The sequence below is a fragment of the Mustela nigripes genome, chromosome 3 (genome assembly GCF_022355385.1).
Source record: "Mustela nigripes isolate SB6536 chromosome 3, MUSNIG.SB6536, whole genome shotgun sequence".
NCBI lineage: Eukaryota > Metazoa > Chordata > Mammalia > Carnivora > Mustelidae > Mustela > Mustela nigripes.
Window position 1 is genome coordinate 139,620,883 of NC_081559.1, and position 13,895 is coordinate 139,634,777.

At 34.1% G+C, this 13,895-nt stretch overlaps 1 protein-coding gene across 2 annotated transcripts in view; it reads left to right on the top strand.

The window, feature by feature from the left end:
* Positions 1 to 13,895, top strand: part of CRISPLD1 (cysteine rich secretory protein LCCL domain containing 1) — a 42,144-nt gene that overhangs the window by 18,023 nt on the left and 10,226 nt on the right. Inside the window, exons 3-12 of one of the 2 annotated variants that reach the window (XM_059392890.1) lie at positions 4,496 to 4,614; positions 4,970 to 5,102; positions 6,179 to 6,294; positions 6,995 to 7,095; positions 8,987 to 9,127; positions 9,304 to 9,364; positions 9,472 to 9,538; positions 9,744 to 9,874; positions 12,953 to 12,996; positions 13,090 to 13,162. In XM_059392890.1, coding sequence (XP_059248873.1) covers positions 4,496 to 4,614; positions 4,970 to 5,102; positions 6,179 to 6,294; positions 6,995 to 7,095; positions 8,987 to 9,127; positions 9,304 to 9,364; positions 9,472 to 9,538; positions 9,744 to 9,874; positions 12,953 to 12,996; positions 13,090 to 13,162 — 986 coding nt within the window. Of the gene's footprint in view, positions 1 to 4,495; positions 4,615 to 4,969; positions 5,103 to 6,178; positions 6,295 to 6,994; positions 7,096 to 8,986; positions 9,128 to 9,303; positions 9,365 to 9,471; positions 9,539 to 9,743; positions 9,875 to 12,952; positions 12,997 to 13,089; positions 13,163 to 13,895 lie in introns of those variants that run through there. The other variant, XM_059392891.1, reaches the window with a different exon arrangement.

Consider the following 13,895-nt stretch of genomic DNA (forward strand, 5'->3'; position numbering starts at 1 on the left):
CCCTCTGCCCCACCTTCTTTCCCTCTGGTAACTACTAGTTTGTTCTCTGCCTTTCAGTCTGTTTCTGTTTGTTTAGGTTCCACATATACATGAAATCTTATGGTACTTTTCTTTGTTTGGGTTATTTCACTTAGCATAATTATCCATGTTATTGCAAATGAAAAGATCTCATTCTTTTTTATGGTTGAATAATATTGCATTGTAGCATTGAAACATATCTTCTTTATTCATTTATTGATAGACATTTGGATTGTTTCCATACCTTGAATATTGTAAATAATGCTGCAGTGAACATAGGGGTAGATATATCTTTTTGAATCCATGCTTTTGTTTTCTTTGGCTAACTACTCAGTAGTGGAATTACTGGATTATATGGTATTTCTGTTTTTATTTTTTTGAGGAAACTCATTATTGCTTTTCACAGTGGTTGCACCAATTTGTATTCCCACCGACAGTGCAGGAGGTTTCCTCCTTTTCCACGTCATCTCCAATATTTGTTATTTCTTTTCTTTTCATTTCTTTTTTTTTTTTTTTTTTGTGCTAACCATTCTGATTGGTGTGAGTGATATCTCATTGTTGTTTCAATATGCATTCCCTGATGATTAGTGATGTTGAACATTTTTTCATATTTCTTCTGCCATCTGTATGTCTTCTTTGGAAAAAGGCGTATTCAAGTCCTCCGCCCATCTTTTAATCACAAAACAGCTTTTGTTTCTTAGTTAGAAATGCCCTTAGTTGTCATCAGAAAGATTATTTTACAGTTTCTTAAGTTCTTGCAGGATTCTATAAATAATATGGAACATTCTATAAGGGAGTGTAAGTGCAAAATAATAGGCTTTTAAAGCTGAAAGAAATTGAAGAGACTTATTCTATCTTCCTATTGTTACAGATAAGGAAACAGAAACCAAACTTAACATCATCAAGAGACAAATTTGGAAGTTCATAATTTAAATAAGAAAGAAAACTCTTCCAGGGTGTATCATGTATTTTAATTACCCATTGAAGTACTTGGAGCAAATGCAAGCTTATTTTTAGTCTGTCTATGTAAGAAAATGAGAGGAAAATTTATGACTAATGACCTTGTTTACATATGGCCAAAAGCACTAGGGAAAGGGTGTTTTCATTCCCACTGAAAGTTATCATGCTGGGCGCCTGGTTGGCTCAGTTAAGTCTGTTTTCTGCCTTTGCCTCTGCCTTTGGCTCGGGTCATGATCTCAGGGTCGTGGGATCGAGTCCCGCATTGGGCTCTTTGCTCAGCAGGGAGGCTGCTTCCTTTTCTCTCTCTCTCTCTCTCTCTACCTGCCTCTCTGCCTACTTGTGATCTCTCTCTATGTCAAATAAATAAATAAAATCTTTTAAAAAAAACGAAAATTATCATGCTATTATTATTTCTGACAGCCATTGACTGCTCATGACTGAGGTAGGTTTGTAGATATAAGGGTGGTATTTCAGGTTAGGTGTGGACATATATATACGTCTCAAAACAAGAATGTTTGTGAAATTCCTTTTGTCAAAATTTATTGCAAATGCTAAGATAATTTTTAAAAATAATTTCATCATGCTATTTCTAGTTTTTAATGGTAGGAAGTAGACCAGAGCTCTAGTCTAGACTGGACTTTCAACACATTTGCCTTTTCAGACTACTGTGTTTTCATAATATTGTTACTTTGCCAGAAAGCAATAGAGATTTTAAAAAGTCCATATTAAATCGCAAATTGTATCATGGACTGATATTTATCATTTGATTAGTTTACCTAATAGTATGGTAGTCAAAGACCTATTTTGTCTTTTGCATTCATCTTGGAAATCCATTAAAACTGTGTCAATTTTGCAAAAACGTATAATGAGTTAGTACATTATTCCTATATATTAAGATATTCTTTCCACTTGTTAGGTAATTACAACATTAATTATATTTTCCAGTTGTTCTGGAAAAAGTTTATCTTCTCTATTTAAAGACATTTTTCTCAGCATGTCTTTGAAAAGACCTATTGTAGTTTTATCCGCTTAGGTAGACTTGTAAAATGTTAGAAAATCTTAGAAACCTATTTCTTCCTACTTAGAGTGATATTTAATAATTGTCTCTTTTTAAGGGCTTAGTCTCTTTTTAAGGGCTTAGTTGGGTGGTTCATACTTGGATCTCTCACATGTTTGTTTGCAGTGACCTGGACTTGCAAACTGACAGCCTCATACCTGGGCTAGGAAAACCAAACAACTGAAATTCCTTTCGCTCTCTGTGTATATAGTAGGGCAAAGGGAGAGGGAAAGAGAAATCCAAGGAGACTCCACGCTAAATGTAGAGCCGGGGGCTGGATCTCACAACTCTGAGAGCAGGACCAGAGATTACCACCCTCACCAAGAGTTGAATGTTTAACTGCCTATTCCGTCTAGGTGCCCCAAAGTGTGTGTCTTAAAAGAGAAAGAATTGACTGAATAGAAGCTGTATTTCCTCTTAGTCTGAGAAGTCTCACAGTGTCCTTCTGTGTATTAGAAGGTAGTTATATACACTGGCTAATTGACTATAATAATTTTTAAAAAGGGGGGGGGAGTTACTATCCAGCTCAAATTGAAGGGAAGGGGGAGGGAGTTCAACTCCACTTTTGTGGGGAAGATTGTTTTAAAATCACCACAATGGCTTCAAGCCATTATTTAATTTATTTATTATTATTTTTAAAATTTTTTGGTGCTGCTTTTTTTCCTAGTGTGCTTTTTTTGGCCTTCAGTCACGACTAGGTTTCTTCCACCCTTTAAAAGTCAAAGCAAGCAAACACATTCTCCCTAGAACCTGGCAGGTTACTTTTTTTTTTTTTTTTTTTTTTTTTAGCTTTTGCACATTTCTCTTTTTCCTTTCTGAAGTCTTAACAAAGTAACACACACTTGCTTTCTTCACTTTCTCCTTCTAGTCGAGTATGTGCCCATGTGTCCTGATTTTCTCTCTAGCATTGATCTGAAATTGTTCTTGATCATGAATTAACACTTAGCAGCTCTGGTCTTCCTGGAAGTCTCTGTGGCATTTGATCTTGTTGCCTGCTCTTTATGCATGGAATCCTTGTCCTGTTGCTTTATAATTTAATCCTCTTACAGTTTTCCCTTCACCTTTCTGATCCCATTTTCCCTGGTTTCTTTTACTAATTTATTGTTTTTTTCTCCCATTTAAGGTTGATCATCTCAGAATTTTCTTTTCATTCCTCTTCTCTTTCTGTATCATCTTCCTAAAGAAAGTCATCTCTGGGTGAAGAGCATCAAGACTCCTATCTTCAGTACAGATTTCTTTCCCCAGAACCCCAGTCTTCTATTTCCACTGTCTCCTTAGCACACGTTGCATTGAGAAACATTGAACATATTTCCATGGGAACAATCTATTTCTCTTTCTGTATTTTCCTTCTTCCAATTTGGTACCCTTCATCATCTTCATCTCCCCCCACCCCCCGCACCCCACAACCTACCTTCAGTTACCCGTCAACTTCTAGGAATTTAAACTCTGAAACATGATTTCCATCTTTGTGCTCTTCTCCATCTTCATTGCTATCACCTTGGGCTGTGAGCTCTTGTTTCAGTTCCAGGACTATTTCTATCCTCTAAACATGCCCAGAGTTCTGTGATTGTGTTGAGACTGAACCCGGCTCAGCCTAACTCTGGGTTTTTACAAATACATTTCCTACTACACTGCCTGTTTTTCACCTTAACAAATTGAACACTAAAGCTAGGACATACAAAACAATTTCAGTAATAATTTTGTAATTTTAAATATTTCTTTGTAAATTATGTTAAAATTACAAATTAATCACCCTCATTGAATGTTGTCTATAAAAATGCATATGTATTTTTAATGCATATACATTTTTATAGGAATCAGATTCATTCATCATTTGTATACTCAATAAGCATTTATTAATCACCTTGTCTATATGATAGACAGAAAACACAAAAATGAGCCAAAGATACCAGTGTAAATTAAATGACTGCCTCCAAACAACTCAAAGGAGAGAATAGCCTACATCTGAGAGAAATGAAAAAGTGTGTCTAAAATGTATTATCTGAAGCTGGGCTGTGAAAAAAGAATATGCTCTTTGTAGAAAATAGCTGGGAAAAATAATGCTTTAGACAGAGGAACCAATGCCAGCAAGAGTACGAAATAGCACGTTTTATGATAAGGAACAGTGGGACCAGGGGTCTTGGACTTTATGTGTATGGAATTTGTTGGATGTGTTTGACAGAGAAATCACCTAAGCTTATTTGTACTCACTTAGGAAATTCTGAACACTTGTGGGGCAGATTGGAGGGATAAAATATGGGGGCAAGGAGATTAATTAGGAGACGAGTACAAAAATGTAGGTGAGAGATGGTGGGAACCCACACTAAGATGTTGACTTTGTAAAGCAGTAAGAATGGAAGAAAGTGAACTGAAGGATACTATATTCTGAAGAAATGTTCAAACACCAAACAAATATATTATCTGTTTGTATCTGTGTGTTGTTTTCATTTTAAACTATAGACATGGGATGTAGAGCTGGAAAGATCTGCAGAATCCTGGGCTGAAACCTGTTTGTGGGAACATGGACCTGCAAGTTTGCTCCCATCAATTGGACAGAACTTGGGAGCGCACTGGGGAAGGTAGTGTAAAGTATAACGTTTTTTGTTTTTGACAGTTTAACTGCTTGAAATACTTACTAATTCAGCACTGAATATTTTTAAAGTGTTAGAGCCTAAAAGGAGAACAAATGATCACACCCACACAAATAAAAGCAAAAAACAAAAAACAAATGTCATAACAAAATACCAGCAATATTTTAGTCTTATTTTTTGTTTAAATCATTGACCTATTAGTAATGTAATGGGCATAATATTTAACATTAACAACTTATGCAAGAATATCTCTCTGCTAAACTTTATCAATCTATTTTTCAATATTCGGTTTTACATTTTCTCCTGCTTTACTTACTCTTGGTGGTTATTGTCTTTCAAATAGATACAGGCCACCAACATTTCATGTACAAGCATGGTATGATGAAGTGAGAGACTTCAGCTACCCTTATGAACATGAATGCAACCCATATTGTCCATTCAGATGTTCTGGTCCTGTGTGTACTCATTATACACAGGTATGTTTTGGGTCTATTATACCTCATTTTTCTAAGTTGAGTTTGTGTAACTGTGGCAGAATTTAAGCTACTGAATGTGTGTCTTGTATAATTTGGTGTGATTATTTAAAAACATAGATATTGATTTATGTAGAATAGACTTATCAATTTCTATAAATGATAACAGTAATTACTAGGGAAAGTCCAAATACCAATTTAAAAAAAAAAACATTATTTCAGTTATTTTATATGTGAAACATTTTTAATCTGGCCCCAGGAAATGCACATGGAGGAATTTACCATCTTCAAAGTCAGGTATCATTTTATTTTATTTCAATTTTATATTTTATATAAAATATAGTTTTACTTACCACAATACTCAATATTTACATGTGTGGAGCATTTATATATCTACATTTTATATATTATATGTATACATACACCTTATACATCATATATATTTTATTCAGTGTTCACAGTTGGTATTGGATAAGTTGTAAACCTCTAAATCAAACCACTAAGGGTAAATTCAACTAGATAAATCTCACAACAGATCTGAGTTACTAGAATCTCTACAGCTGATTTTTAGTGAATATAAAGCAAATTATTCTGTCTGCCTTTGCATATGACAAAGTCAAATCAGCACGTAATTCCCTAATAAGCAGTCATACTATGAAAGTACACATTGTTTAAGACATCTGAGTCTCTACATTTTTGTTTCAGTACAGATTAAGATGAGAAATTTCGTTCCTTTGTTAGGTTCCTTTGTTAGGTAAGACTCTTCATAGACACACTAACACAGGATTTGGGTTTGTGAGAGTGTAACTTTTGAACTATTTAGTAAATGTATATTTTGAAGATGGTTACGTTTTAGAGTTAGACAGAGTTATTTACCTGTAACACTCTTCTTTAAATTGAATCAAGCACTTCCCACAGTCTCAGAAAAAGTATCCTTTTGACATTGCTTTATTTCATCCTGAATGATAAAGGTTGATTTCTCAAGTTCAGTTTTATACACTTCTCTCTGCGATATGTTGTTGTCTTACTTTGTCTCAACCTACCTTTTCTGAGCCTTTCTTTTCGTTTCTCTAATGTAGGTGGTGTGGGCAACAAGTAGCAGAATAGGCTGTGCCATTAATTTGTGTCATAACATGAACATCTGGGGACAGATATGGCCCAAAGCTGTCTACTTGGTGTGCAATTACTCCCCAAAGTAAGTAGACAAAACATTACTTTTATATGTAAATTTTCCCAGCAACATGAAGTAACTTTATATTCCCAATCTTTTTTCTCATTTTCAGTGGTATTACTGAATTAACGATATTGTTGTAACTCTGGTTATTTAATATAACAATAATTATGGTTGCCTGATTAATAAAATCAGTGCTTAAAAGGAATATGAAATTGAAAATATGATCTTTGTGAAGACAGGAATTACATTTTTAAGTCTTCAGTTTTACTCATTATGCTATATTACATAAGTAGTTTTAATAATTTAGATCTCTTAGAGATGAAAAACTATAGAATAATTGAGAAATGTATTTTTACCTGTGTAAAGACCACTGAATAACTATGTTGAAAATATTACAATTTTACATAGGGACAAATCTAAGTCTAAACTCTCTTCATTAAAACAAGTGGAATATGGATGAATATCCCATAACAGCTTATTGTTCTATGAAAGTTTAATTTTGTAATTTTTAACAATATACATAACAAATGACTTAAATATTTTCAAAAGAATGAGGCAACAGTTCATATATAAACCTAGTAACTGAAGGGACTCTGCGATGAAAGATAAATGTTCTAAATCTATACGCCAAAATAATTACTTAGAAAATAGCAAATTTTCAGTGTCTTATAAATTATGCTATATTAGATTAACTCTTAATAGAGTGGATCATCTCTTTAAGGGGAAACTGGTGGGGTCATGCACCCTATAAACATGGACGGCCCTGTTCTGCTTGCCCACCTAGTTTTGGAGGAGGCTGTAGAGAAAATCTGTGCTACAAAGGTATGTGATATTGTGTCATAATATTCAGTTTCATATTTTAATCCAACTTCTACATTAATTTGTATTTAAAAGGCAAAAAGCATATTTAATTATTACATTAAAAATTCCCAGAACTCTATTTAAAATATTTTGAAGCCATTATAAATATTTTTAAAAGTATAATATTAATAAGTCTGTTATATCAAATGTGTTTTTAAAGGGAAGTTTCATCTGTATTTCAGGTAACCACTTCTAATTCTACTTTGGAATTATCTCAGAGTGACAAGTACACATTTACATTTTAAAAAAGTCACCTTAATAGGGGTGCCTGGGTGGCTTAGTTGGTTAGCAGCTGCTTTCAGCTCAGGTCATAATCCCAGGGTCGAGCCCTGCTTTGGGCTCCCTGCTCAATGGAGAGTCTGCTTCTTCCTCTCCCTCTGCCTGCTGCTCTGTCTACTTGTGCTCTCTCTTTCTATCTTTGTGTCTAATAAATAAATAAATAAATAAATAAATCTTTTTTTAAAAAAGCCACCTTAATATATTATTGACTAGAATTATTTTTATAAGTGTCTTAATTTTTGAAGGATTTAGCAATCTAATACAGTTTTTAACACTTTAAGAGTTTTTGCCAAAATACCTATCCATGAAACTTACTAAATGATGCTCAAAGAAATATACTAATTCTGTGCTCCTTATTGCAGAATATATGAATTCTCAGGCCCAAACAACCAATAATAAAAGCTCTCATAGTATTGTAAGACTGTTATAAAAGTAGTGCTCTGAAATGCATCTGATGTGCTAAAATATACATATAAATTTGATGTCCTGCTTACAGCACATGAAGAGAAGAATTGTATGATAAAGCTTTGTGAAAATCCTACTCTTTCTGGGCATCCCAGTGAACATTTCTATTCCCTTGTACTTTTTTCTTAATGACGACTGAATGAAGATTAATGTAGGTTGTGTTTTAAATAATATGAATTAATGCAGCTCCTTTTAAGTACTCATAAGAGATGTGTCTTTTCCCTGATGACTGAGTGCCCATTACTATAATGACCAGACAAGAAGTCACGATTTATTTTACTCTGGTATATGAGCCGTTTTTCATTCCTGGAAGCAATTTTCATTGTGTGTGAGTCTGTTTTCCATTTTCTCCATCTCTAAACCTCCAACCTACTTGCTTCTCCACCAGTGACCACTATTTTATTTAAAACTGACTCTCCTCTGAACTCATACTTCCTTTTCTAGGTTCTGAGTTCTTGGACATACATGAAAATAACACACCATTCCACATTATGCCACCGTTAAACCCTTGATATGTCAACCTGGAAAAAAAAATTAAATTCTCCATTGTTAAGTTTAAATTTCTGCACATTGGATTTCCTTCTAAAAGAGAAAAACATTTCCATGGAAACTGACATTGTAGTAAATTAGAAGGGCATAGCATGCCCTCTTTAAGCTGAATTTCTTTTTGGGAGAATTTTAAATGTGACCCTTTGGAAAATTTTAAAAGTGATTCTCTTAAAAATATGATTTCATTTTGGAAAACAAATTCAAATACACAAGCCCTTACATCATTAGATCACAGTGTAGACTTCATGGTTCTATTATGAAAGGCAATCACTGATACCACGCTCAAATATAAAGCAAGTTTAGAAATGACTCTATTTAATGTTAGCCAGATGGAAGCATAAATGAATCAAGAGTTCAAAGCCTTATACATTTATTTTATTTACAATGCAGTAGATAAGATCACCACCTTAAGCCAACAACACCTGTGCCAAAAAATCTACAGATTTTTTTAGTTTTCTAGTTTTAAATGTTACCCAGGCATCTAATGGTTTGTTATTATTTGATGATTTGTGTACATTTAAGGTGGGCTCATATTTCTTAAATCTATTCTCTCTAACAGAAGGATCAGACAGTTATTATCCTCCTCGAGAAGAAGAAACAAATGAAATTGAACGGCAGCAGTCACAAGTCCGTGACACCCACGTTCAGACAAGAGCAGATGATAGTAACAGAAATGAAGTGATAAGCACACAGCAAATGTGTAAGACCTCTGCATAATTTACACAAATTTTAAAGTTTACAAAAATGGCACATGCAACTCTATTTTATTAATTGGGACAGTTTGAGAATGACAGAAGCTTGACATTAGACTATATGTGATGAAATATAGCAGCTTTTACATTATCTAAATTATTTTGGTATTTTTTCTTTTTTCAGCCCAAATTGTTTCTTGTGAAGTAAGATTAAGAGATCAGTGCAAAGGAACAACCTGCAATAGGTAATATTTGTTATTATTCTCAAAATTACCTGACAAAATAGGAGATTTTTTTAATTTTGCACTGACATTCAGAGAAACTGAATTTTGTTCTCAATTACTTTCATTAGATATGAATGCCCGGCTGGCTGTTTGGATAGTAAAGCTAAAGTTATTGGCAGTGTACACTATGAAATGGTAAGTACTATAAATATCATCATTTGGGAATAGGATCTTTTTACATAATATTTGATTTTTTTAAATGCAAAAATAATAATTTATATAAATACAGATATTTTGCTCAAATATGTTTAACTTAAAGTCATGTAAATAGTTATTAGACGTATCCTATGGAGAACTCTTGGTATTTTAATGTCCTTTACTCCTTTCTTTTTTCTCCAAGCAATCCAGCATCTGTAGAGCTGCAATTCATTATGGCATAATAGACAATGATGGCGGTTGGGTAGATATCACTAGACAAGGAAGAAAACATTATTTCATCAAATCCAATAGAAATGGTATTCAAACAATCGGGTAAGTACACAAATGATCTTTTGGATGGGATGATTTTAAATTGTAATAATGAATTGACAAATTCTTTCAGAGCCCAGCATAGAAGGATTTATGTGGAAGTTGGTAATCGTCAAGGCTCATTTGAGCTCAGTAATTTCTGACGACGAAAAGGAGCTGAAGTATGTAAATTCAAAATTGAGCAGTTTTACTTATAAAGAACATTCTAAAGCTCCACATTTTCTGGAGTTTGACTGAGAATGTACAAATTTACAGTTTTTTTTGATGTGAAGCAACAGATTTTTTTCAGCCATAAAAGAAAATACCCCAGAGAAGTCTAATTGATTTGCATATTCTGCCTGCTCTGCTTATGGAAAATGGTTTATTTCATGCAACAGTAACTTTGTTAATAAGATAAATTCGATTAATACGTAAAAGAGCATTTTGAAAAGTTCTCTAAATATGTAATATATTATGTACTTTTGTCCATCTAAATAATTTAACTAAACATAAAAGCATTAAATTTTGAAATGTTTCTTACATTAAATATATGAAGCATTATTTTAGAAGACTATATATTTTGATATACACTCTATAGAAATTAGAAAAATCTGACCTGAAATAACTTTGTTAGTATCCTACTTCTATGTAAAAAAACAAACATTAAACCTCATATGGAATGCCTCTTCTTAAGATATATGACATAGTTTCTTTTCTTTGTAACTATAGAATTGCATGAAACTCCACAGTAGAGAATTCATAATGATAAGAATTTATTAAAAACCTTTGCAAATTTGGTAGAATAACATTCTCTGTATATAATTTTGTTTAAAGGCTTTATCTGTAGTTTTCAGTCATTAGCAATTACTCTCTTAAGTAAAAGCTGTATAGAAGCATTTATTGATTAGCTAAGTAATTCAGCAGATATTTATTAATTACCTTAAATGAATAATAGAAGTTATTACCTTTAGTAAACCAAATACTGGGTGTTGGATTAAACAACATTTATCCTATTTACTATTCTGTTTGAACTTAGTTTTTCTTTTTTTTTTAATATTTATTTTTTATAAACACATATTTTTATCCCCAGGGGTACAGGTCTGTGAATCGCCAGATTTACACACTTCACAGCACTCACCAAAGCACATACCCTCCCCAATGTCCATAACCCCACCCCTTTCTCCCAACCCCCCTCTCCCCAGCAACCCTCAGTTTGTTTTGTGAGATTAAGAGACACTTATGGTTTGTCTCCCTCCCAATCCCATCTTGTTTCATTGATTCTTCTCCTACCCACTTAAGCCCCCATGTTGCATCACCACTTCCTCATATCAGGGAGATCATATGATAGTTGTCTTTCTCTGCTTGACTTATTTCGCTAAGCATGAGACGCTCTAGTTCCATCCATGTTGTCGCAAATGGCAGGATTTCATTTCTTTTGATGGCTGCATAGTATTCCATTATGTATATATACCACATTTTCTTTATCCATTCATCTGTTGATGGACATCTAGTCCAAAATCTATAAAGAACTTAGCAAACTCAACACCCAAAGAACAAATAATCCAATCAAGAAATAGGCAGAGGACATGAACAGACATTTCTGCAAAGAAGACATCCAGATGGCCAACAGACACATGAAAAAGTGCTCCATATCACTCGGCATCAGGGAAATACAAATCAAAACCACAATGAGATATCACCTCACACCAGTCAGAATGGCTAAAATCAACAAGTCAGGAAATGACAGATGCTGGCGAGGATATGGAGAAAGGGGAACCCTCCTACACTGTTGGTGGGAATGCAAGTGGTGCAACCACTCTGGAAAACAGCATGGAGGTTCCTCAAAATGTTGAAAATAGAACTGCCCTATGACCCAGCAATTGCACTACTGGTTATTTACCCTAAAGATACAAACGTAGTGATCCAAAGGGGCACATGCACCCGAATGTTTATAGCAGCAATGTCCACAATAGCCAAACTATGGAATGAACTTAGTTTTTGATTATGTTTATTACGAAAATTCTTTTAAAATGTGAAGGTGTGTCATTCCAATACTATTACAAATAAGTTTATCTTTTGTAATAGATTTTTTTTTTCTGAAAATTTGGGTATAAATAAACCAATTAAAATTTTGATATATAATGGTATACCTATTCTTCTATTCCTGCTTTTTAATGATTCATGAAGCATATAATAAGGAGGAATTCATTCATCACAGACATTTTATTATATACTTGGGGGGACAAAAATGAATAACACACATTCCTTTAACATACTTATGATTTAATAGTCTTTTTACAATACTATCTTGTATTTACTATTGTAAGAAATTAAATAGTTTGGTTCTATGGTGACAGGGGATTAATATATTTAGAGTTTCAATTTTTTTTAAAGATTTTGTTTATTTATTTGACAGACAGAGTTCACAGGTAGGCAGAGAGGCAGGCGGAGAGAGGAAGGGAAGCAGGCTCCCTGCTGAGTCGAGAGCCCCATGCAGGGCTGGATCCCAGGACCCTGGGATCATGACCTGAGCCAAAGACAGAGGCTTAACCCACTGAGCCACCCAGGTGCCCCTAGAGTTTTAATTTTAATAGGAAACATATAGATATAAATCTGTGTGGTTTTATGCTGTTATTTGTATATTTTGAGACTGATCATGAGAAGAGACCATTTTCTAATATCAAGAATGATTAATTTGGTTTGTATTGATTTGGTTCATACTTGAAGATAATATGGATTTAGCATAAAAGAGACTATGGACTCTGAAAAACAATCTGAGGGGTTTGAAGTGGCGGGGGGGTGGGAGGTTGGGGTAGCATGTGGTGGGTATTATAGAAGGCACGGATTGCTTGGAGCACTAGGTGTGGTGAAAAATAATACTGTTTTTCTGAAAATAAATAAATTGAAAAAAATTTTTTAAAAAATGACCAAAGCTTAAAAAAAAAAAAATAGAGGATGTATTCTTATACTACTACTTATTTGGATATTTAAATAAGAATCAAATTAAGAGGAAACAAAGTATTCATAGACCTAAATAATACCAAGAATTATGTTGATGATGCATCTAAAAATTGACTGACATGTTTATGTTTTTATCTTCAGCAAATATCAATCTGCTAATTCCTTCACAGTCTCTAAAGTAACAGGTTAGTCCTTTTTTAAATCTTATTTTCTTATGACTATGTTGCATGTTATTGTTGCCAAAGATTTGTTTATTGTTTTGTGTTTCAATTCTTCAGTCCAGGCCATCACTTGTGAAACAACGGTGGAACAGCTCTGTCCATTTCATAAGCCTGCTTCACATTGCCCAAGGTAATGTTTTCTAATTTTTCTCATTCTTCTCGACCAGTGAACATATATTGCTAGGGCTTTTACTCTCTGATAACTGTTCTTGCCTGGAATTCTGCTGTCTGCAAGCTTTGAAAGGTACATGGTCTTGAGCTGTGAAGCCAAAGGGAGCGGTGGGTCACGAAAAACTACCTGCACTCTAGGCATTCCTCATGCGCTTTCTCCAAAGCCCAGAGTGCTTTTGGCTCTTCCATAATACCAGAGCTGCTGGATGTATTCTTCATGTTCACATGTGCTGTGAAGACTTCTGTCTTAGTCTGCTCAGGTGCTATAACAACATACCACAGACTGAATGGTGTTAGAAGTCGGAATTTATTTTCACCTAATTCTGGAAGATGGAAGATTAAGATCAAGGTGTGGGCAGGTTTGGTTTCTTCTGAAGCCTATCCCCTTGTTGCAGATGGCTGCGTTTTCTCTGTGTTCTCACAGGGCAGGAGAGGTAGGGAAGGGGAGAGAGAGAGACAGGGGCAAAGGCAGAGACAGAGAGAAGATTCTCCTTTCCTGGGATCAGGGTTTAACCCTGATGATCTCATTTAACCTTAATCAACTCCATAAAGGCCCATCTCCAAATACAGTCACACTGGGAGCTGGCTTCAACGTATGAATTTGGAGAGACACAGTTAGTCTATAACAAATTGTTACCACAAAAACTATAATGATGTAACATATTTTTAAGCATTGCTATTCAGTTTCTAAA